General features: G+C 38.1%; 4 protein-coding genes across 5 annotated transcripts in view; 2 read left to right on the top strand and 2 right to left on the bottom strand.

The window, feature by feature from the left end:
• Window positions 1–295: 295 nt before the first annotated feature.
• LOC119026842 (butyrophilin subfamily 3 member A2-like) lies at window positions 296–8497 on the bottom strand. Its single transcript, XM_037111440.1, has 10 exons — window positions 8429–8497; window positions 7585–7672; window positions 6338–6679; window positions 5231–5518; window positions 5019–5138; window positions 4607–4734; window positions 3606–3665; window positions 1751–2179; window positions 1193–1266; window positions 296–873 (listed from the first exon to the last, which is right to left on the bottom strand). The coding sequence occupies exons 1-9, from the start codon at window positions 8480–8482 to the stop codon at window positions 1222–1224; spliced, it is 1554 nt and encodes a 517-aa protein (XP_036967335.1). The 5' UTR covers window positions 8483–8497; the 3' UTR covers window positions 296–873; window positions 1193–1221.
• Window positions 8498–8539: 42 nt separating this feature from the next.
• LOC119026874 lies at window positions 8540–13910 on the bottom strand. Its single transcript, XM_037111518.1, has 10 exons — window positions 13838–13910; window positions 13691–13750; window positions 13336–13599; window positions 12212–12457; window positions 11891–12013; window positions 10931–11017; window positions 10633–10710; window positions 10294–10365; window positions 10117–10179; window positions 8540–9272 (listed from the first exon to the last, which is right to left on the bottom strand). Exons 1-10 carry the CDS (start codon window positions 13866–13868, stop codon window positions 9253–9255), a joined length of 1044 nt encoding a protein of 347 aa, XP_036967413.1. The 5' UTR covers window positions 13869–13910; the 3' UTR covers window positions 8540–9252.
• Window positions 13911–16610: 2700 nt separating this feature from the next.
• LOC119026865 (butyrophilin subfamily 3 member A2-like) lies at window positions 16611–21088 on the top strand. Its single transcript, XM_037111491.1, has 7 exons — window positions 16611–16674; window positions 17550–17646; window positions 17997–18338; window positions 18591–18884; window positions 18986–19108; window positions 19395–19460; window positions 20772–21088. The coding sequence occupies exons 2-7, from the start codon at window positions 17559–17561 to the stop codon at window positions 20966–20968; spliced, it is 1110 nt and encodes a 369-aa protein (XP_036967386.1). The 5' UTR covers window positions 16611–16674; window positions 17550–17558; the 3' UTR covers window positions 20969–21088.
• LOC119026856 (stress response protein NST1-like) overlaps window positions 21064–24017 on the top strand; it is a 39704-nt gene continuing 36750 nt past the window's right edge. For both annotated transcript variants that reach the window (XM_037111467.1, XM_037111468.1), the window contains exons 1-2: window positions 21064–21182; window positions 21443–21550. In XM_037111467.1, coding sequence (XP_036967362.1) covers window positions 21084–21182; window positions 21443–21550 — 207 coding nt within the window. In that variant the 5' untranslated portion in view covers window positions 21064–21083. The remainder of the gene's footprint in view (window positions 21183–21442; window positions 21551–24017) is intronic.

Below are 24017 nucleotides of genomic sequence, written 5' to 3'. Positions count from 1 at the left end.
CTCTGTTTGCTGGTCTGTTGTCAGTGTGGGTGGTCAACTGCACAAGTCATGACTATGGGTGTGGTGACGTTGCTGGTCACCAAAGTTCACTAAAGTTGAACCCCATGTGAAGCCAAGATTTGAACTTGAACAGGAGGGAAATGCTGCTGTGGCTGCAATAAAATCTGATTTTAGAATTAAAGCAATTTTGGAAAGTAGTGTATGAATGAACCTGTTTCTGAAAATGCTCATACAAGTTTTTCAGCACAACACACTTTGCAAACGTCCAACAATGTACAGTAGAAAATATCCATACATATATACTGTAAAAGTACATTTATTTGGGAACATGTATTTATGACATTTGTCTTTTAATATAGAAAAAAATTGCTAAATGGTATCAATTCATTTTCAAACAATACAAAACATAAATAGAATAACAAAAATCATCTTTCCTGTCAAGTCTTTGGATTTATAAAAGAATAAAGAAGTTAGTGAACTGTAAAGTCCATCCAGATGACAACTGTGACATAGTTACTTTTGCTCACTAGTTGACAAGAAGTTTTAATATTAATTTATAATCAAGCAAAATGATAAAATAAAAGTACTTAGTGACTCTTTATAAGTTCAATATTTGAGATTTTAACATATTTTGCCCAAACAGTGAAGAGCATTCTTTAAGTTAAATATACATATATATACACTAGTGTTATAAAAATAGACAAGATAAATGAAACTGGACATTAGTACAGGCTTTTTCTCCACAAATAAAACATGGTCTTATTTTGTTAATTCCAGATGAGCAAAATATGTGGTATGGCATTATGGATGGAAGACGTTTCCTCATGGCTCTTAAATGTCACAGCTGATGTTGTCCTGCTACCAGAAACTCTGCTGAAAGGGAGATAACACACATTACATGTAGTTTGTAATATTTTGAGAAGTGTTCAGCAGCTCTCACAGTAAGATGAGTTCAGATAGACACCAGGTGCCAGGTGTAGAACTGATGTGTATTCACATGCTTATCTATCGCAAGAAAAAAATACATATGGATATTTCTGTCTTTGTGTGCACACACAGATTGATCCTCTAATCTACACACAGTTTTATGCCTGTGGCCCCCGCTAAATCACAGGTTTCAGAAAATCACTCAATACTCATGAAAATTGAAAATGTTTCAGGTAATAAAAGAAAAAAAAAAAACAAAAAAAACCTTGGTCTCCAGCTCCTCTTTTAGCTGCTTTACTCCTTTTCAGCTACCACATCTTTCTCCTTCTCCGCCTGGAACTGGAGGGAAAAAAGAGATGAAGGGAGGCATCATGCTTTATTTAGTGCACAAAATGTCCTGGTCTGATTGGCTGCAGGTTGTGATTTTTAATCATTTCATGTCCACACAGTTTGTCTAAGCTTTAACCTCTGTTTGCCCTGATTGCATTTATTCCATAGATACTATAAATATCATGTAGAATAGAATAGAATAGAATTCCTTTTAATGTCATTATAAAGTCAGCTTACAGTGAAATCACAGATACATCTCTGTCAGTGCAATACCATACAACATAACATAAAAACATACAAGTGAGGTGATAGTACACCCCCTCATCACAACAACACTACCCAATGGCTGTGGCCCCCCTGCAGGACAATATGCCCTGCTGCCATTAAAGAAGTTTAAGATACAACAAAGAGGAAAGTATGATAGTTTAAACTAAAAACACACAGACAGATGGCTGGAAAGAAGAATTGTGCCCTAATTAATATACTCACAAACCTCCCTGGTCTTCTCCTTGAGCTCCTCCTTGAAATTCTGCTGCTCCTTCTCTGACTTCTGCTGCTCCTTCTCTGACTTCTGCTGCTCCTTCTCTGACTTCTGCTGCTCCTTCTCTGACTTCTGCTGCTCCTTCTTTAACTTCTGCTGCTCCTTCTCTAACTTCTGCTGCTCGTCCTTTAACTTCTGCAGCTCCTCCTTTAACGTTTGCTGTTCTTTCTTTAACTTCTGCTTTTCCTTCTTTGACTTCTGCAGCTCCTTCTCCATGATCTGAATTTTGTTCTCAGCTTTCTCCCTCCTCTGCTGCTCCGCCTTTAACTTCTGCTGCTCCGCCTTTAACTTCTGCTGCTCCTCCTTTAACTCCTGCTGCTCCTCCTTTAACTTCTGCTTCTCCTCCTTGAACCTCTGCCTGGTAACTAACGGCCATTTGATCTTAAGAGGGGACAGAGATTACAGACATGTTTCTTATTATGCGATAAGACTGAAGATACCACAACATGGTGAATACATCATCAATCATTGTGTGATTTTTTTGGATTTTGGACATTAAACAGAAGGCCCATCTAATTTCTGTCAGTATGGGGTCTCTTTTGTACAGACCCCCGGAGAACACATGGATGTTTTTTGTTTTTTTTAATCTCACGAGTGACTTACTACCTTGCACACGCCATTTACTATAACGCACATTCAACTTCCTGTATCTCGCACACGTGAGATAGTAATTAAGATGCAGTGGCACTCTGGCTCAAGTGATTCAATAAAGTGAAAGTTGTGGTGTTAACTCAACAATGATGCGATGCTGGAATCACAAACAAGTGCTGTTTACTTAAACAACTTATACTGTAACATTGTTCTCAGTAGCAGCATCGTATTGTACATAGTCACCATCTTGTTGCACTCTGACCTCTCTACGCACAGCATGTTAACTACAACCTGCCTTATAACGCAGCATGTCTTGTGGTTTAAAGCAATATTATATCTGTTATAATAACAAAACACAATAAACGTGTTTAGTGTACTGTGAAAGCCGAGAGAATGTGGTCTGTGTGAGAATGTCATGGAAATCTGAAGGTATTTTAGTAAATGTAGGTTTTCTGTCACAGCTTTAACATGAATATGATTCTATATGCACGTGCATCCTGTGTTGTCCTGATTGCCAGTTGTCACTGCTGCAACATTATTTCATAAATTAATTATAACCAAACTGCTATTGACAACTCCTCCATCATCATGGCTAGCATAATAGCTAATAAAACCTACACCTGGACACTCATCATGGATGATCAAAATACCTGTTACATGTACCTCATACCCTTACACCATGATAATAAGCCTGCATTTAACAGAATGTACTGTTTAATTATGTCAAAAGGTAAATTAATTAAGTTGTGTGGGGGGAATAGTAAGATGCACGAGAGATTAGAAAAAAACAAACAAAATACACCTCATCGTCGTTCACCGACAGGATAAGTGCTAAGAGATTAGTATTCAACTTCTGGGAATAAAAAGAGGTTATATCTTCACTCCTGTTGATCAGCCTGACTGCAGCAGTGATCCGGAGGTGACCTCCACTGTCGGGTGTTTCTGTTGTGAAATGTTGACTGCTGACTGGAGACAGAGAGCTGGAGGGGAAATGTGCTTTAATTCATGTAAATCATGACTTCTTCTTGCATACCAGCATTCCACATACACTGATGGTACTCTTTTCTGCTCTCTACATATTCCTGCTATCAAGGCAGACATGCAGCAAAGCACATCAAAATATTGCTGACTTCCCAGTGCCCATGTTAACGAATCTCTTATTTTCCCATCAGGAAACCTTAGATAATATAAATCGTACTTCTACATGACAACTTACCGAGAAGCATGAAGACTGGACTGGAGCAGACGAGACTGAAGTAGACTGGACTGGAGGGTCCTGAAGGGTAGTTACAGAGTAATTTGCATTTGTACCCCTTATTGCAATTAAAGGATGGAAGCAGAAATTACCTGTATGCTCCTGTCAATGGGTTTATGGTTTTTTAGTGCTCATGAAGATAACAACAGTGACATGTCATGGTACCTCCTTGTCGTCAGTCAGTATTTAGAAATTATTTACACATTTTATCCAAATGGGAAGAGTAATTTCAGCAGAAGTTTTTCCTACTATTTGTCTTTCTTATTTGTATTAAAATGACCCACATGTTTCAATATAGGTTGAAATATGAGACCTCACAACCTGGTATAACCTGCTAACAGCCTGTCTTCATGAGGCAAGTAGGGACACAAATGCTAAATGTTGAATCACTATCGAAGTATTATGTTGGCTTAATTTGGATAAAATCATAGACTAAATCTCTTAATTTTACTCCGGATTTGTTGGTCTGTGGTGTTGTTGCTTGCAGAGTTCAAGAGAAGCTCAAACAACACCTTGCATTGTGCTTCCTTGTGTCCTCAGCAACACACCTGCCATGAAAGATTTGAGGGGGCTGAACTGCTGACAGAGTCATCGTGATCAGTCTGATAACACTGTGCATGTTTGATATTTAAGAGCTTGAAAATCTGGATGATTATATCGGTACTTTCGAGCTGGACTACAACAGTAATGAGAGCCGGAGCAGATTACTGTGCTGCCAGCCAACAGTAAACATTCCAGCCCTGGAGGCTACTGTTAGCTAGCATGTTACTATAGACAGAAAACGAAAATCTCACCTCCAGTTCTCTAAGAAGATTGGAAATGTGTTGACAGCGTCACCTCACTCATACCGACACTTTATCTAATTATTTCTGCACCAGACTTTGAAGCGAACGATGGAGATTATTTAGTTTTTTATCTAACAACCACAGCAAAATGAGTTACCCTTTTCTCTTGTTCAGTACCTGCATTTGCACTGATTCCTGCATCATTGTCTGCCTTTCTTCAGCTGAAATCTGTTCTTCACCTTTGGCACCTCTAGAGTGGTTATTCTGTCCTTGATCAGTTTCATCGCTGTGACTATTCTCAGTCTCTGTATGCACAACAGCATTAAAAAAACAAACAAAAAAAACCACTTTTACTTGAATTTCAGAGAGGTATGGCAGCATGAGACATTATAGTCTAATATGAGGTATAAATTGATTTACTGGACTGTTTAGAAATAAAAGTACACAAAGAATCACATTTCTTCTTGGAAATAAGGACATTTGATCGAATGAAATATAATTGACATGAAAAACTAATATTACTATTCTTATAAAAGCCAGTCAGAATAGCTTGACTTTTACAAAGAAAAACAAGTAGTTTGTGACTTACTGTTTTTTTTTCTTCTCCTCACACAAAGTAAAGAAAGCAGGATGCTGAGAGCCAAAATAAAAGCCAAAACAACAGCCAAACCAAGGATAGTAAAAAAATTGGACTGATCAAAGAAAGAATCTGAAATGATAAAACACAGTTTAAAGTTAAAAAGAATGTATTTTCTTTGTAAGAAATCAAGACTGTGAACATAGAGATTATTTATTGTCTACCTGGAACATGTATCTGTGTCTCTCTGATCTGGTTGATGTGGTTCTGTTGGACTCTACAGGTGAAGCTGTTGCTGTGTCTCTTCTCCACAGTCACTCTGCTGCTGACAGTATAGAGGTCATCAGGACCTCTGACTGTCTCTGTAGGTCCAGCAGAGAGGAGGTTTCCCTCACCGTCCAGCCAGAACACCTCAGGTTCTGGATACCAGCCGGTAGAGTTACACTGTAGAACAACACGTCCACTGTTTTGATCAATCCCCGAGAGACTGATGACAGGTGAGGACACAGCCACTGAGTGAGCAAAAGAAAAAAGTTTGAAGTTAATAATTGGCTGCATTTCAAAAAGTTCAATAACAAACTATTGAATCTTTGGAAGTTGGAGACGAGCACTTTAATAGCCCCAGTACAGCACCCCTTTGCCTTATAGGCATTAGAGGACATTTCATTATGCAGTCAAATCAACATGAACGTATATGCAATGTCTGCCTTGTCTTTGCAGTTTCGTTAGGTAAAGGTATCAAGACCTATTGACTAAGTTTAGCAAAAAATAACAGTTTGGGTTTAGATAACTACGTCCTTAATCAAATAAATAATACATGATGTTAAGATGCTGCACCTTGTACTGATGCAAACAAAAAACTAAGGCACATCACATCCTTCTATTTCAAACATTTATATATTATACTTACATATACTACCTTTAAAAAGCTTTAAACCCTCCGTTATGCTAATGTGTGATGATAACATGTTTATCATTTAGAAATTCCTCACTGTTGTGAACCACAGAAGAAGTCGAATATTGTGGTTTTCAAAATGGACTCTGAACTGAATTCCGTTTCCCAGAATTCCCCAGTCTTCACACCAAATTTAGCTATGAGCTACTATTGATCAGAACGACAGAACCCCGTCTGACCAGAACTCCCCCTTTCTCCCTGATAACCAAACATTATCATTGATTTAATTTAATTGATTAAACCCAAAACTCCCTACTAATGGTGCATGAATCACTACATAATGGTGCCCTGTGTGAGGACGTGTACACTACACTGGATACACAGCACACTGACCCTACAACTATGTGCACATATATCACTGTATGTATCTACTTACCAACAACAAGCTCAACAGTAGAATCAATTTTCATTTCTGGAATGTAGCATTTGTATCTTCCCTCATCCGAAGTTTTCACTTTGGACAGTTTCAGTGAAATGTTTCCATGCTTCAGTTCACCAATCAACAGTGATGTTCTTCCCTCATAGGATGGATTTTTTACATTTACATGGTCCTGGCCAGCACGCCACACAAAGACAAATCTAGGTTTCAGGTCAGGTCTCGTCCACTCCAGTGTCTTGGCTCCAACATCCACTGCAGGTTCTAAATGACATGGCAAGATGATGTCATCGCTGACTCTTGCCACTACTGGCTGAGTTGGACCAATTAGCTTAAACTGACCTGGAAGGGAATCACAATCATTTAATTGCTAGATTGCAAGTCTTTTCACAAAGTTTTCTCCATTTCTTTCTTTCAGAGTTTGCATACATTTGGCATACATTTCAGCATCGTGCCGCTACACATGATCTCTAGCAGAGCATAGGAAACTAAATTCCTCTTTGAGACACTTAATATCATTGTCCATTTGGTCATTTTTTTAAATTAAATGAATGAGTCCATACTGTTCCATGTTTTAGTCACAGGTTCTCACTCCCACCACATCAATTACACCAGTTTCATCTGTGGCATCAAGCCTCTACCACTGTTACATCAGTTTTTCAAGTGAAGGGCTCTGCGGTCAACTTAACAATAATAAATATGGTATAAGATATATACAATAAATGATAAATATTTGAGTTAATACATTTACATTCAGTTTCAGAACTCATATCATATCACATGACACAATTGACATACATCAACTTACTTACATAAACCAATTAATCTTGGTCACAAACAGGACACAAACCCTGGTCTCTGGGATTAATGTCCAGTGTATGACTCATCCAACTAACTCCTGACCTGCACTTCTATTGCTCTTTATACCACTGCACTGAGGGTTGCTTTAGAAAAGGATGCTGGAGTGGTAATATTAGGTACATATTAGTCTTCTCCCATGTTGATATGAGTATTAAAGAAAATATCATTTTAAAGTACATTTAGAAAAGATAGAAAATGTGAGATTAATGTGTGATTAATTGTGAGTTAACTCTATACAATCATGCAATTAATCACAATTAAATATTTCAATCGATTGACAGTCCTAGAAAATATTGATTGTAGCTGCTTTTACCCTGGTATTTGAAATAGAATTTCTCCCAAAGTCATGTTGTCATGTTATACAATTTCATTTGTGTGCAGATTACCTCTACAAAAGGATGTTAGGAGAAGATGGACAACCAGCACGCTAACGGTTCTGAGTGGAGGTAGTACAGCCATCTGAAGCAACCAGTTCTGAAAATGAACCAAAATCAATAATACAAGGAAACCATCACTGCATGGAAAAGATTCTTTTAAACAGGTAGCAAGGTCAAAGAAGCAGTCCAGTCATAGAAGGACTCAATCCTAAGAAGACTTGGAAATGAAAAATATCTTGTCAGTCTCTGTCTAGTTTGCTAACCCTCCCTTCCTCCCTTTCCTGGGTTACTGCTTGCCCTGTGGCAGAAAAAAACAGTATTTTGTAGCAAGGTTTAAAGGGGACTGCATTGTAAATGCAAATGGTTTCATAGTTCTATATCCATTACATTTTGCAATCAACATTTACTTTAAAATTAAACACTGAATAACGCCAACATTTCTGTCAACTAGGCACTGCTGCAGTTATACTTTCACTTTTGCCAACACAGACAGACCGAGAGTTGTGTTATAGCTGGCACTGAGTTAGCCAATCCTTTAATATTTGGCTTGGAAAAGACTCTTCTCTGTACATTTCTAATAAATCTTCTGATACTGCTAGAATCACTGAATGATTTAGTCTACGACAGAAGCCTTTCAATGATACAAAGTCCATGTCAGTTCACGTAAGGCAATAAACGCTGTATATCAAATGGTTTGAAGACAAACTCCTCAAGCTTTAAAATGTGCTTATAATCTGTTATAATCTATATATGTCATCTCAATGCATCAGATTCTATTCTAGAAGGTGATCGTGTCTTTAAAAATAGAAACTTGAACATGTAAAGTATGTATAAATAAATCAAGGCGACGTACCTGTAGTTTGATGTGTGAGTTCAGCGGACTGCACGCCCAAAGTGGGTAAATCATTGATAGGCTGTCACCTGATCTCACTCTGTTTTATTATCTTAGATTTAGCAACTAATTTAAATCATGTAGGACTTTGAAGTAAGCTTGGGTTTCCCCATGAATTGCTTTTTTTATCATCTTAACTGTAAAGTCTATCTTCCATACAAAGCGCAATTTCATTTTGAGTGTCTTTTCAACACACAACTTAACTTTGAACAGGTAACTGATCCATGTGAGAGTCACGTAGAGCTTTTTTCACACTTTTTGTGAGTTGTGATGATTTTATTGTGGTTTGAGTATACAACCCACCTGCATTAAGAGGTGTAACTTCATTGTTCAAAGCCTGTAGCAAAATTGATGATTTTTGTTTAAAAACCCTGCTGAAGGATATTAAATGTATGCTGTTGGATTAGATGATTGTTGCCAGCTAAATAACATCACCTACACACACATTTCATTGTGACTGCAGTGCTGAATCTCATTCATATAATGTAGTCTGCACTGTCCAGTGTCATTCTACATGGGCCAGTGTCATATTGCAAGCACAAGCAATACATGTAATATGTAATACATACACAATACAAACAAACCAAACCAAACTTCTCCTGAAAATGGGAATCACCAAACTATCAAAACAGTCACATCAACAGTAAGACCTCCCATCAACCCAGACAACATTGATGACAACACTACACATGATTTCAACACAAAGCTTCACAGTTCAGCAGTATTCTTGATTTGTTAATCTTCTGTTTCACACATCAGCTCGGAGTCTCTCCTCCCTTCTTCAGTCAGGTGTCACCTGTATCATCTGTGGCAGAGACAGAAAACACAGAGTCTGTGGTAAAATATCCTCCATACTCAGCTTCTTCAAGAGCTGTAAGTGACTGGAACTTGCTGAGGTGTTAACTTGTTGTAAAGGTCTGTATGAGGAACATCTGGGAACACCTGAGCAAGTTCCATTCACTGAGGACGGCCATGACAACATGGTGGAAAGCTTTTACAAGAATAATGTATACTGTAATGTGCTTTGTGATTTGTGTGTCCAATGTTAAGAATGTAAAGAAAACAAAGAATTCTTCATTATGACTTTAAAAAAACAGAAACATGTTGGTGCTGATCACTCAACTGAATATCTCCTTAAATCATATCATATCCATGATATTGTTTAAAAAGTGTTCATACTTACTAAAATGTTAGAACACATTGCGTATATGTGTGTGGTTATTTCTTTTTTAGATGTGCCTTCTTTTAGGTGGCTAAAACACGTCTTGCTGTCTGAGCTGTTCAGCAGTGCAATGCTCTGCTTCCCTGTTGGTGCTATATGCTGTTTCTCCCCACAGGGGGAGCGCTGACAGTTATTTACTGCAGGTTGTACGTTAACATCAGTTTTTGCAATAGTGATGAAATGTAACCTTCCATGTACATGGACATGGCTTTTACATGTTAAAGTCAATGTTTTCAACAAGAAAAAAAAAGAAAAAGACGATTGGAGCCACTGTAGCCAGTGTATCAGTACTTCACACCCTGCTTTGATACTGGGCTGGACGTAACTGTGAAATGTCTGTTACTGTGCAAAATGAAGATTTAACAGTGAAGATAATGAAGATAACAGTGTGGACAAAAAAACTAATGCATTTCAGTAAGATACCAACCATGTTGGAGATCATGTGAAGTGTCACTTAGTTTCAAGGTGTAGTAAACAACTTTATCCTCATCTGACAGGCAGAGACCGAGAGAGAACGAGAGCAACAAACAGACACGTGTGGTTAAACAAATGCATTATAAATACTCATACTGACAGACTGAAGGGTTTCTACAGCCCTGCTAACCTTTATCTGTCTGTGGTTTTCTGCTCTGGTTTGTCTCAACGTGATGATCGTTATCAGCAGCGTCTGCCGAGTCTAAAACAGAAAACCACGTGTGAAACACTGAGGGCATAAATATCATTCAGACGTGCAGCATGTCTCAACTTTTCAATTGTAAAGACACGTCAACAGCCACTTTCATGCAGTGAGGGAACTTTTCTCATCATGTACTTTTCTTAACCCCAAACAAAGCACCCATTTGTTCTCATAATAAGGAGTACACCTAATCTGACACAGTTAAATGATCAGTAAAAGGCTTTTGGTTTTCCTCACATCATGTTAAAAGTGTTAAGTCAAGCAAACCTTTGGTCTTCCTCTGTTGTGGAAAGACAACTTCATACGTCAAACTGCTTTCATTATCTGCAGGTTCATCTCCAGAGACTGAAACATAAAACACAATGTTGATTTTGATTATTACGAACAAAAGCACGAGATTATCACAAAAACACTGACACACTGACTTGAGTATTGTTGTCAAAGTTAAGAAGAAAAAAACTCTCTATGAAAGATTTTATGTATCACCACTTACCTCAAAAGTTTTTATTAATCATAATAACATTAAAACAATGATGTAGTAATAACTACACAGGTTTGCTCTCACCCATTTGATTGTCCTGGCCTGAGTGTGATGCTGCTGCTTGTATCTTTGAGGAGAAGTAGATCACCACTGACTGATAGGAGGGCAAATCTATTGACATCAGAGACACAGAGAAGGAATTTAAAGGTTTTTTTAAAAAACCTTGCTTGAACAACTATCCATACTCTTTCCTCAGCTTGGGACAACACATCATTCAACATTCATTTAAAGGATGAACAGACAAGCACAACTTTGTCTAATGTGTAGAAACAGATACAAAAGAGGAGAGGACTCTGTACATTTCATGGTGTGTAAAGGTGTTTCTCTCCACTAGGTTGGTAATGCTTTACTTTACCTTTAAACTAAGCATATGATCATGAGGAAATGTGGGAACATTGGAAGAAATAATTTACTTAAAGGTGTAAGCCACAATATGAACATGATCCTCAAGGTAATATGCTGAGGAATTATTCAGTTTGATGTGTATTATATATATATATATATATATATATATATATATATATATATATATATATATATATATCTCTATATATATATATATATCTATATATCTATATATATATATATATCTATATCTATATATATATATATATATATATATATATATCTATATAGATCTATATATATATCTATATCTATATATATCTATATATATATATATATATAGATATAGATATAGATATATATATATATATATATATATATATATATATATATATATATATATATATATATATATATATATATATATATATATAGATATAGATATAGATATATAGATCTATATAGATATATAGATAGATTTTTTTTGACCTCGGTGACCTAGTTGATTGGAGAAAGGAAACACAACTTTATACCTGGAGTCAGAGCTCCCAGAATAAAACCTTTCATTCAGAAACAGCTTAATGTTTTCTTATCATTCTGTTGACATAGAATATCTTAGAATTAGATTGTTTCCTGTACCTCTGCGGTTCCTGATGTAAAGGAATCCCACCGCGAGCAGCAACAGAGCCAAGAATAAAATGGTGACAGTGATCTCAGCTGGGTTCAGGGTACGAGTGGTGCCAGAGTCACTGGGGGGAGCATCTTCATGATGACATGGATAGATGATAGAAGTGAAATTATATGTAACATCACAAACAACACTGTATATGACACTTCAAGTAAGTGAAGTTGTTAGAGAGCACTAGTGGTACGTTTTTGTGACACTGGTTCAAAATGATGTATAATCTGAATCTTTCCTGTTCGTTCGTGTACTATGTTCATGTTGGTTGTATGTCTCACCTCTGACAGCCAGCCAGCTTCCTGGTGATTCACCGGCATCATGAGTGCTGCACTTGTAGAATCCTTCATGAGACTTGTTAACGTTGTTAATGATCAGGTCTCCTGTAGAACTGCTCTCTATCAGGACACCATCTTTGTAGAAAACAGCTGAGAGGTGGTGGGTAGTTGTCTTTTTTTTGCAGCTCAGGGTTACAGTACCACCCTCCAAAACAGGCAGAGCAGGACTGGCCAAGATCACAGAACCATCTGAACAACATGTTCAAAAAATATTGTTAGACATGTTTATGTAAAATATCATAGTTACATAAAACAAAAATAATACAGTGCTCATTCTAAAAATATAGATGCGGAATAAGGGTCACACAAAAGAATCTAAAGCTGGGTGGTCACATGGAGAGAGTCAAAGAAAACAAAACTGGAAAGGGACAGGACAAATTAAAGGGAAATAAAACAGTAACAGCTCATCATCTGTAAAACAATGAATATCAAACACTTGATCCCTAAGCTTTCCCTACAAAGCTGACAACAAAAGCTAAAAAAACCCAAAACAGTTACATAATATCAAACATATATAAAGATGGAATTTGAATTAGAACTAAGATTTAAGAAATGTTTGAAAGGTTTGAATTCATTTAAATATATATTCAAGAAATATTAAAATGTTATCTGAACTGGTATAAATACTAAGGGAAGTAGACTGTAGCTTACATATTTTGAGAACATTTCCGTTTAAGCAGGTGTTCACTTCAGCGCTGTAGTTTATACGTGAATATCTATCTATCCGGTACACAAGTAGAGCGCTGCTTTCACTCTAAAATACAATAACTGTGACCATAAACCAGGCAGTGATTATGTGTTAGTATATAAACATCATTTCCTTGAAAACAGCAGCCTCAGGCATCACTACCAATGGGAGACAAGTGATGTTTCCCTGAACAACACAAATAAGTTATTTATGGCCTAAACTGTATCAATAGATTGTATTAGTTGAGTTTTATGCTGGAAAAATTTGGTTTATAAGGTAACTGCTATGTTTTAACTATGAGCTGGGTGAATCTTCATCAACGAGGCAGTTCTCAGTAAAAAAGACATTTATAGTGATTTTAAAAATACAATAAACCTACCAGTGACAGTGATGTTGACACTGTTGCTTCTCTGTCCTCCTTTAGTCTCACACCAGTATTCTCCACTATCAGCTACATAGATGTTACTGATAGTACAGACGAAACCTGTTGATGTCGTCTTACTTTGACATGCTGGATTAATTTCCTCTGAACTCCTGACTCCTCTTAACTGAGATGAACCGTCACCTCCCTCACATTGAAATGAGATGGGGTGATATGAAAAGTGCTGCTGTCTGTTTGGACGGATACGGAGAAAAACTGCATCTGAAACACATAAAATATCCCAAACTTTGATACTGTAGATGGAGAGACAAAATGTTGAAAACATTTTTTTTTTAATGTTTTCTTTACTCACCACCATACACACTATAACTCTTCTGAACTCCGGTCGCCAGCAGAATGAATTCAAGCATCACTGCATAAACAAGTCATATATACTTTGAGTGTGTAGGAATATATCAAACTTAGCATAAAAACAGGAAACCTGAGAGTCAGTACTCACGCAGTCTGACGCAGAGAGCTGCAGCCTCCATGTTGTCTTGCTGCTGACTGTCTGATCAGACTGAAATACAACTGAAGTAGGTGGGCCAGAACTTCCTCTTCCTGTGCAGTTTATTTCTGAGCCAGTGTCACAGTAGCTTCAACATACAGCGGTTTGTCAGTGTGAAACGCCCACTCAGAGACAGGTTGACCATCGCTGCGCCTCCAGCTGGCTTAAATATTCCTTTAAGTCATCTTAAAACATGGGTTCACAATTTTTAAGTCTATCTTACAGTTTATTTCGAATTGCTAAAACGATATACATAGCACAAATATTTAAACTGACACACAGAGAGCAAAATCTCTTCTCAAGTCTCCAAAATTTTAAACACATTTTCTGCTTTGCACACATTTTGCAATTCATGATGGCACTTTTTAAATGCACTGAACACAGTTCTCTGCATAAGACACAACATAGAGGCACATGTTTGCGATTCAAAATTACACTACATGAGCTAATTTCAATCAGGAAGTGAGCACTAAAAGACCACAGGTGAGCACTTCTTTTTCCAACAACAATGGAAGACGTTGGAGAGAGACGAGGAGGAAGAGGGAGGGTGAGAATAAGAGGAGGAGGAAGAGTAAGAGGTCGAGCCGGCAGAGGAGGTCATGGCCAAAGACGACAACTTTCAAATGAAATCAGTATTTTGCAGTTTGGGTGTGTGGATTTGTGAATTGTGTCAAGTTGATACTTCAGTGTCACGTCAAATACTGACTGTCAGGGCCGGTGAGGCCGGGAGGGATTGTGGACCCAGAAGCAGACGATAGTTAGGATATTTATTTAGAGTTCAAAAAACACAGGCAGTACAGGCCAGGCACAGGCCGCAGGGTAAGAAATCAAAGTAGATCAAGTCAAAAAATTCTGGCAAAAGTACAGGTAGGGCTCAGGCAAAAATCCAGGGCTTAGGTCAGCAAGATGGAAAAATCCACAAAGGCAACACTTGGGCAGGAAACTCCTGGAATCAGATGTGATAATCTGGTGAAGACCGTCAGTCCTGGTGTGTTTTTAAAGCCCAGGCTGACGAGGAGAGTAGGATCAGGTGTGGAGCAGCAGGCAACTCAGAATTGGATGTCTCACTTGTCACTCAACCAGGGGGCGGGGCAGAGAGGAAAACACTGCCTGGATCACACAGGTCTGCCAGGTCACTGACTGAGGAGGGCGGGTCCTCGGCCGGAGTGGGATGGTGGTTGACCCATATAATCACCAAGCGTCAGTATTTGACTAGGTGGGAATGAGACTCTAAAATCCACCTTTCTTACAAACAAGACCTGTTGTGACTCACTGTTGTTTTCCTTTTCTCTCTAATGCAGCTTGTAAGATATAGGGGGCAGTGTTTTGCACAAACGTACTACTTTGGCAAAAACAGATGGTGGCATCTTTGGCTCTGGCGGGGGCTGTCTAAGACATTTAAATGCATGACATCATCAGAGTTTTTTTCTGGTTCTAAAAAAGAAAGTAATAAGAAACAAATAAACAAACAATAAGCCATGAAGCCAAACCCCGGGCCTCATAGCTAGGTGTTTTCATAGGTAAGGTGGGTGCCCTTTGTTCCTCTTTGGTAATGGCAGATTGTGATGTGTGGTATTGTGCAGTATTGTTGAATATGTTACATCCATCATGGATGATTGGGAACATAACAATCAGTGCGTCAACCATGTCAACATGGCGGAGGCTGCCATGCAAGGTGGCGACCGGCTCATCAGGAGCAATTGGGGTGCTGCTCAAGGATACTTCAGTTTGTAGCCATCAGAGGCGAGGAATTGAACCAGCTACCTACCGATTGCTGGATGATCCGTCTACCTTCCACCTGAACCACAGCTGCCCCACATTCACTTCCAATGCAGGAGGTCAGGGTTTGGCACTTACAGTGTGCAGTTACAGTGTGCAGCAAGTCTGACTTTCCATCTACAGCCTATCAACTTAGATTGGCCTTTTAATTAACTGTGACCATCATTTATATACTGTTGTTTTACCAGGCCCATTTATAAGCTAAACCTTAATGATAAAAGTGACTGTGACAGCAGCTTCCAAACAAATGTGAAGGAGTACAGATGCTACTGTAATGTACTGTATGAATGAAGTAGAGCACATTTGAAATAACGTAGTAAGTTATAGTACTTTGAACGTGTAAGCAGCTTGGAATGTAACATAAATATGTTTACAGATAAAACATATAACTCGACCCCTTTCAGCTTTCCCTCATCCACTGATGACCTCTCTTATTGTCTCATCTGACAGAAAGGCCTTATAGATGTAATGAAAAATTACAAAGACTCTTGTGTTGACCCCTGCAGTAAGAACTGACAAATACCTCATGACCGCTCCCCTTTCTCCTGATAGTTTTGATTGCAGCTGTTATATTTAATACTAGTGATCTGTTTCCTGGCAACAGGCTCAAAGTTCAAATGTGAGCAGACAGAACTTACATGTATTTATTAATTCATTGACAGTTTTAGCCTTTAATGGTGAAGTATACAACCTAATATTTTATTTGCAAATTACATTTTTTATCAAATTCTTAGAATATTTATCTAATTTCCTTTACTAAAGCAGAATGCTTTCTTATTAGCGTTCTTATGTAATGTTGACTTTGTTGTACTAGAAAACATCTGTATTTAGGGGAAAACACATGCTATACAAGGAGGTTTGGAAGTTTTACCTCACTTGCATTTATAAAATAAATCTATGCAAACTATATCCACGATCACGCTGCAGGTAATAAGACACAGTGAGAAAGTTCACAACCTGTTAACGATTAACAGACTTGCAGTCCGGTAAACCAACACTTCAGACTACAGGTACGTCGTTGTCTTAATCTTTTTATACCCATTTCACATTTTTCAGCTTCTATTTCAAAAGACATTATCCCTTTCCAGAATGGAAGCAGCTGATGTATTTAAACATCATATACAGATTATAACAGGTTATTAAGTATATTTTCAAACATGAGGAAATGTATCCACACGCAGAATGTATTTCAGATGAAGGTTAATTGTTAGCTAATCATTTGTAACTGAATCAGCTTTTAATGTTTTAGTTATTTAAACAAGAAACCCGAGATTTTACCGATAAACTGCTGGATATTCAGAGCCTTATATAAATTATTACAGACGTGGACTTTGTACCATGAATATGATTCCAGTGAAAGCTAAAATATGTAATATTTAACTTCAGATTACGTTAAGACTTATTTATAAGTAACTCTTAAAGTAATCTGATGCTAAATATTGAAACTATAGTTTCAACCCTCACAGAATTTTCTGTAAGTCTGTAATTTATTCTTTTTTTTACCAAAATGAAAGTAAAAATTAAGTGAACAAAATGTTAGCGTTGCTCATTTCTTGAGAAGCCATTATCAAAGCAAAGATGAAAACATTTAATGTATATATTCAACATAATAACACATTTAACACAAAGCTTGCAGAACATACAGTATCAGCAAAGGTGTTTACACACGATTATCGTCTTTAAACAGAGAAAATAGAATGATTTAACATTAATGACGTACATGAAACATGTAACTATAGAACACAGAGAATAGCAGCACATCCTTTTTGTTTTTGTTGTTTGCTGTGGCTATTCAGTAAATCGAATTCATTTCTGAGTTTATCTTCAAAAGGTATCTTTTCTATCTAATTGTGGTGGTTCCAATGTATTTGTGTTTCCTTTTTAGACGTGCGGGATGTTTGAGATGGCTGGACCTCTTCAATCTCCACTCAGAATAATAAACGTTCTGGTTGTCCATCTTCTCCTGGCAGACTTCTGTAGAGGTAACCTGCACACAAATACAATTACATAGGGTCACAACAAGTCTGTGGAAGAAATTGGCTGTAAAATACCAAGTAGATCAACAAAATATCAAATAACAGTGAAATTACAGGTTCTGACTAAAGGATTTAGTAGCTAAAGAAAAGCTTAATATTCACCTTGTATGTATCCCATACATTTTTGCAAGCAATGGCCAGACAGATTACACTCTGTGCACTAATATGCTAAAATGCAATAATGAGTTTTCCAAGCTTACACATTACTCAGACATGTATCGCTGCAGCATAATATACAGCTAATCTGATTTTTTCGCACTACAGGATCTGACAAATACATTTTGTTTTCCTTCCAGGTCAGTTTCAGTTAACTGGTCCACCTCAGCCAATAGTGGCAACACTGGGTGATGACATCATTCTGCCATGCCATTTAGTACCTGGAATGGATGTTACTGGCAAGACACTGGAGTGGACGAGACCTGAGCTGGATCCCAGATTTGTGTTTGTGTGGCGTGCTGGCCAGGACCATGTAAATTTAAAAAATCCATCCTACAAAGGAAGGACGTCACTGTACACTGATGCACTGAAGCGTGGAGACATTTCACTGAAACTGTCCAATGTGAAAACTTCAGACAGGGGAAGATACAAATGCTACATTCCAGATTTAAGTACAGTGTCTTTCGTTGAGCTTGTTGTAGGTAAGTAGAAACATAATGTTTGTGTAGCTCAGTTTGGTGCCGTGTGCATTGTATCCATTGAAAAATGTTGGTTGGATAAATATGGCTTACAGCTATTTGGGTTGGGAGATCGAAGCTTTGAGAACAGTTAAAATTATTGTCTTAGAAATTGTTAGCCAGTTTGTTAAGGTAGTATAGATATAAGTACATTTCCAGTTTACATTTACTTAACTACATAACTTACCAATGGTTTAAACTTTTCCTTGTGCTCAGCATCACGTGCTGTTTCCGGGCCTACCGTCTGTCTATCAGGGCTGGACAGAAACAAAGGAGCAGTGGTTCTGCAGTGTAAGTCTACAGGCTGGTATCCAGAACCTGAGGTGTTCTGGCTGGACGGTGAGGGAAACCTCCTCTCTGCTGGACCTACAGAGACAGTCAGAGGTCCTGATGACCTCTATACTGTCAGCAGCAGAGTGACTGTGGAGAAGAGACACAGCAACAGCTTCACCTGTAGAGTCCAACAGAACCACATCAACCAGATCAGAGAGACACACATACATGTTCCAGGTAGGAAATTATTAAATTTGTGATGTGATCATTGTTTTAGTTCCAAACAGCAGGTCCAGTTTTCTGTAACTGTCATGTTATTCTGTGTTTTATCATTTCAGATGATTTCTTTGAGGTCCAGTCCAGTTCTTCTTCTACCACAGCTGGTTTGTCTGTTAGTTTGGCTGTTTGCATCCTGGTTATTCTGATTCTTGGCTTTCTTTTGTGGAGACAATACAAGACAAGTAAGTCATGAGTGAACTGTTCTTATTTGTCAATGTCAAGCTACACAAGTTTTATGTGGAAAAGTGATGTGATTTTTGTAAATGATCTTTCTTTTGAACAACATATCCAGATTCCACTGGATATAATGTTGATAAATGGTAGTTTGTCTACATTTAATTCAATCAGTCAAATTGCCACAAGTCTTTTCTTTATAACATGATTTTAGACCGACTGCTCATTTGCTGTGGAACATTTCCAAGTCAAGTAAATGTCTTTTACACTTTAATCTTACTGACTTTATTTTAGGAGAGAAGAAACAAAATGGTGAAGTGCCCACAGAAGAGGAAGAGAAGCTGATGAAGGTATTGTACAAGTGAAAAGGCAAAAAAGAACAAACGTGCATAAACAAAAAACAATAGTCAGAAAACACATTTCTAAGAAAGGCAGAAGCAACATATTTACACCCAGAAACAGGATCTGCAGCAGCTATGACAGCTTTAATTAACGTTTGGACAATCAGACATTCAGTATATTTGGTCATATTTTAATACAGAGCCTGGTTTCCCTGTTAAAGAAGGCACACTTCAGGCAGACAGAGGGATTAGGGTAACAGTAAATCAGTGGAGATTAAACAATATGAAAAAAAGAGATAAGACAGAAAACGAGGGAAAGAAATGTAAGAAATGATCTCCTGGAGAATCTGAATTTCTTGTTCTCTTGTATTTGTCAGTAACCATCTTTTGGTGTCAGGGGTCTTTAAATGGCTGAAGACAAAACTAGGACCTGAAATTAGAAAAAGTGTTTCCTGTCACCAGTATGAACCACTGCAGACTCTCTTTAACTGTAACACAACATTCAACCTCCAGATATCTCTACCTGTGTTATATTAATGGTTAGAAGAACAGAGTGAAGTGAGTTGTTGTGTCTCTGATGGTTTTGGTCCAGTAAAGACGATTCACAGTCAATATGTGAAAGTCCAGTTCTGAGTGTGCTGGACTGCTGTAGAGTGAAAATCACAGTTCACCTGATTCATTTTATTCAGTTCAGCTCAAAGACTCTCAGTCTCACAAAGCTCAGGGAGTAAAAACCTTCATGGAGCTGCTTCACTGGCTCTGGGACCAGAGGTGGAGGTAGAGACAGTCCAGACAGGGTGGTGGTGAAGAGCTCCACCCACAGAGTCCAGTAGAACATGAAGCCTCCAGAACTGATCATGGTGCTGCTGAAGGTCTAAAACTCCACAGAGAAGCTCCAACATTAAACCAAGAACATGTTTTAATAAGACAACATGTGATCCAGTCTTCCTCCTCTAAGCTGTCATGCAGAACAATTTATTCACTCTGTAGTTTCTTCATGAAGCAAATCAGAGAAGTGAATCTGTAAATCAGTGAAAACACAAACGAGACAAACTGGTTTTCATTCCATCAGTTTTACTGGTCAAACCAAATCAAATAAGATGATTAAAATAATACTAAAGTAAAATAGATTAATAAAAAACAGATATTGCTTGTATGAAATGTGATAGTATACATTAAAAGCCTTTTTAAGAAACAAAAAATTCTCCACTTTCCTGTCATTAATTCTTACTTGTTCTTCTCTTTCAGTCCAAGTTAAACGAGCAGCAGCAGGAGTTAAAGGAGGAGCAGCAGAAGTTAAAGGAGGAGCAGCAGGAGTTAAAGGAGGAGCAGCAGAAGTTAAAGGAGGAGCAGCAGGAGTTAAAGGAGGAGCAGCAGAGCAGAGAGGAAGCTGAGAACAGAGTTCAGATCCTGGAGGAGGAGCTGCAGAAGAAGAACAGAGAGGTTTGGATTTATATTCTTCACAGAACTTTTATTTTCAGCCTCCTACCTGATTCATTTAATCCACCTTCAGATCTGTCAAAATGAGACCATGATGGTTTTCATCACTGAGTGTTTCTGTCTGCTGGTTCTGATGAACACCAGTGTGTAACTGTACAAAGCTGTTTGTCTGTTACTGTTGTTGTGTTTCCTTGTTGTCTTAATGAAACACTGTGTCTTCACTCAGCTCCAGGAGGAGAAGAAGAAGAGAGAGGAAGAAGTTCAGAGGAAGAACCAGGAGCTGCAGGAGAAGACTGACCAGGTTCATCACTTTCATTTGATCACTATCAATGTTCCACAGAAAACTACAAGAGAAACATTTTATTTTATCAAACATCAGTTCAACAGAATGAAGTTCAGGTCCAGACTGAGAGCAGAAGGACTGGAGGAACACTGTCTTTACACATAATCACATCTTCATTTATTCTCTTCCTCATTCAATTCACATGCAGAATGAATCAGAGCTTTACATTGGACTGATTGTGTCTCTGATCTTTCTTCATGTCTCTCTTTAACTCTCAGAAGGACGGAAGCAAAGATGAAACAATCAAGAAGGAGAGACGAGATAAAGAGAAAGCTCAGAGTGAAGTGAAGATGCTGAAGGATCAGCTGGAGTCCAAGAACAAAGAGGTGAATGTGATCATTATTAACTTTATGAATTCAGATGACTTGTCCACTCAACTCTTTGTCTCTTCACATGTTACTCTGATTTGTCTCCAGCCTCGTTTGTCCTCACTTCTTAAATGTCTCACAGCTTTAAGATTTGTTCAGTTTAGGATAAAAAGTGAAGTCTTCTTGTTTGTTGTTTTTGTTGTAAAAGAAAATGCCCAAATATTGCATTAGACTGGTTGATACACTTCACATTTATTCTCCTCCTTGTTAAATCTGATGCAGAATGATTCATGCTTCACCTCAGGACTGATTGTGTTGTATACTCACTCATATTACAACAAAAACAGATGATCAAGTCTCTCAGTAAGTTTACTGTCTGTCCATGTGTCTCTGCATCTTCATCTGAAGGAAACAAAGATGATAACAGAGTCCAAGATTAATGAGGTTAATCTTACCTTTATTAACCAGTTAACTTAAGTTCAAGTTCACTCAGCTTTTTCTCTTCATATCTTCTTCACACAACACTGACTTGTTTCCATCAGCTCTATTTTACTACAAACTAGAAGCACATGCTGTGTTTAAGATCAGGACTAAAACAGAGAAGGTGAAGCTCCTCAACAGTTTGTTCCCTGACAGAGAACTGCTCCCTAACATCAGCTGACTTCCTCCTTTGCTCCTGTCTTACCTCCTCTGGCCTCTAGAGGGCTTTGTCTCCTCACTGTGTTCTGGGACACTTGCTGAGAGGACTGATGCTGTTGTAGGAGGACAGTGTCTGCTGGGAATAAAAGAAATGATACAATACAGTCATACAAGTTACATCAACACTTTTATTAATGTTGACTTCAAACCAATTCAAGAAATATAAATTGTTCCTCATCTTCACTTTAATCCCAGTATGAAAATCAGCAGGCTGAAGTCCAGCAGCTCCAGCAGCAGATCCAGAAGATGGAATCCGGCCTGCAGACCCTGATGAAGGATCTGGATTCCGACACATTGGAGGTTCATGTTTGTAACTTCACCTTACTGTAGATTTGTGTCTAATCAGGAGGAAGAGTCAGTGTGTGACAGTCCAGCTGTGAGTGTGCTGCTTCTCTGTAGAGGTGGAAATCATGAATCACTTTGCTGATTCTGATCATTTAGTTCAGTTCAGTTAAAGACTGGTAGTCACTGACTGAGTCTGCTCTGGACTTTATCTCCAAAGGAAACCTTCAGAGCTGATTCAGACTGACCTCAGGTCAGATCTTCATTCAGTCTGCTGCTGGTCACAGCTCTCATGTTCACATCACTACTAACTGCTCTTTACAAGCAGCGGACATGAAGATCGAACATTTCTGTGGCTTTAAACCAGTTTTAATGTTGCTGCAGTGCAGTCATATGTGGACATATTATTCAGATATTGACAGATAGTTCAGAGAAAACAAGGACTTTCTTCTAGAAAACAGCTCCATGATGCTTCAGAGATCTAAACTCCACAGAGAACCTTGAAGTCTTTTCAATGATTGAAGTAATAAACCAATTTTTATTAAGATCCTTGATAAAAACATGTCTCTCCTTAGCGCTCTCCTCCCTCACACTCGGGAAAACGCTTGTCTGGTACAATCCAGTCTTTCCCTCAGGTAAGCTTTCATTACAATGTGTTCACACTGTGGTTTCCTGAAGAGCAAAATAAACTGTGTAAAACTGAATGTTCTCCATCTTGAATCACAACATTTCTCTCTTAATCTCTTTATTCCTTCTCAGTCTGGAGGAAACAAAGCTCAGGTCCAGTCTGTCCCTCTGGTAAGTCGTCATACAGGATTACAGTTCATACACTCTGATATAAAGTTGTCCAGATAACCTGCCACAGACAGCAGTGTGCAGCAGTGAACAGACTGACTTGATGTCACAAAGCTTCCTGTAGAGTCACTGACAGAAGGACAGCTGCTGCAGGACTGTTCTCACTGCTGATCACAACCTCAAACCTCAAACATCCAGTCAGGACAAACACGTCATGACACACAGTGACAATGATACAGAATTAAAAACAACCAAACTGGGTCACTTTAAAAACAGCAGCAATAATAAAAAGCACATGTTACATGTTGGAAATGTGCTTGAATTAATAAAATGATGTTTGTCTTTTATAGAGTAACTCTCTGGTCTGCTCTCTAATCTCTCTTTCTTCTTTCTGTTTCAGTCAAAGTGGCCAGAAATGTTGAGACAGAAGTTCCAGGAGAAGCTGCAGAAGAAGATCACAGAGGTTTGTCTTTGTGTTCTCCACTCAAGATTTATTTACAGCCACTGACCTGCTTCTTTAAATCAGCCTCCAACTGAACTACAACATGATGGTTTTCAGTATTTCCATCATGTTTCTGATATATAGATATTGTTCAGCCTTGTTTTCCAGTCACAGTCGTCATGTGTCTCTAACGTGTCTCACTAAAGTCCATGTCTGTTATCTCAGCTCCAGGAGGAACAGAACAGGAGGGATGAAGCTGAGAAAGTC

Source organism: Acanthopagrus latus, chromosome 10, assembly GCF_904848185.1.
Source record: "Acanthopagrus latus isolate v.2019 chromosome 10, fAcaLat1.1, whole genome shotgun sequence".
In the NCBI taxonomy this organism is placed as follows: domain Eukaryota; kingdom Metazoa; phylum Chordata; class Actinopteri; order Spariformes; family Sparidae; genus Acanthopagrus; species Acanthopagrus latus.
The sequence above is the reverse complement of the archived record's forward strand: the minus strand, read 5'-3'. Positions and strand labels throughout refer to the sequence as shown.

What these genes read in the sequence shown, in the direction of transcription:
- LOC119026842 (XM_037111440.1), bottom strand. Translation starts at nt 8,482, where the DNA reads ATGATTTACCCACTTTGGGCGTGCAGTCCGCTGAACTCACACATCAAA. An exon ending in CCTAACATCCTTTTGTAGAG is followed by an intron (nt 6,680 to 7,584) that starts GTAATCTGCACA and finishes ATTCCCTTCCAG; the next exon opens with GTCAGTTTAAGCTAATTGGT. An exon ending in GACACAGATACATGTTCCAG is followed by an intron (nt 5,139 to 5,230) that starts GTAGACAATAAA and finishes TTATCATTTCAG; the next exon opens with ATTCTTTCTTTGATCAGTCC.
- LOC119026874 (XM_037111518.1), bottom strand. Translation starts at nt 13,868, where the DNA reads ATGGAGGCTGCAGCTCTCTGCGTCAGACTGC. An exon ending in TTACATCAGGAACCGCAGAG is followed by an intron (nt 11,018 to 11,890) that starts GTACAGGAAACA and finishes TGATGTCAATAG; the next exon opens with ATTTGCCCTCCTATCAGTCA. An exon ending in ACAACAGAGGAAGACCAAAG is followed by an intron (nt 10,366 to 10,632) that starts GTTTGCTTGACT and finishes TTTCTGTTTTAG; the next exon opens with ACTCGGCAGACGCTGCTGAT.
- LOC119026865 (XM_037111491.1), top strand. Translation starts at nt 17,559, where the DNA reads ATGTTTGAGATGGCTGGACCTCTTCAATCTCCACTCAGAATAATAAAC. An exon ending in TTTCGTTGAGCTTGTTGTAG is followed by an intron (nt 18,339 to 18,590) that starts GTAAGTAGAAAC and finishes CCTTGTGCTCAG; the next exon opens with CATCACGTGCTGTTTCCGGG. An exon ending in GCTGATGAAGGTATTGTACA is followed by an intron (nt 19,461 to 20,771) that starts AGTGAAAAGGCA and finishes TAAAGGAGGAGC; the next exon opens with AGCAGAAGTTAAAGGAGGAG.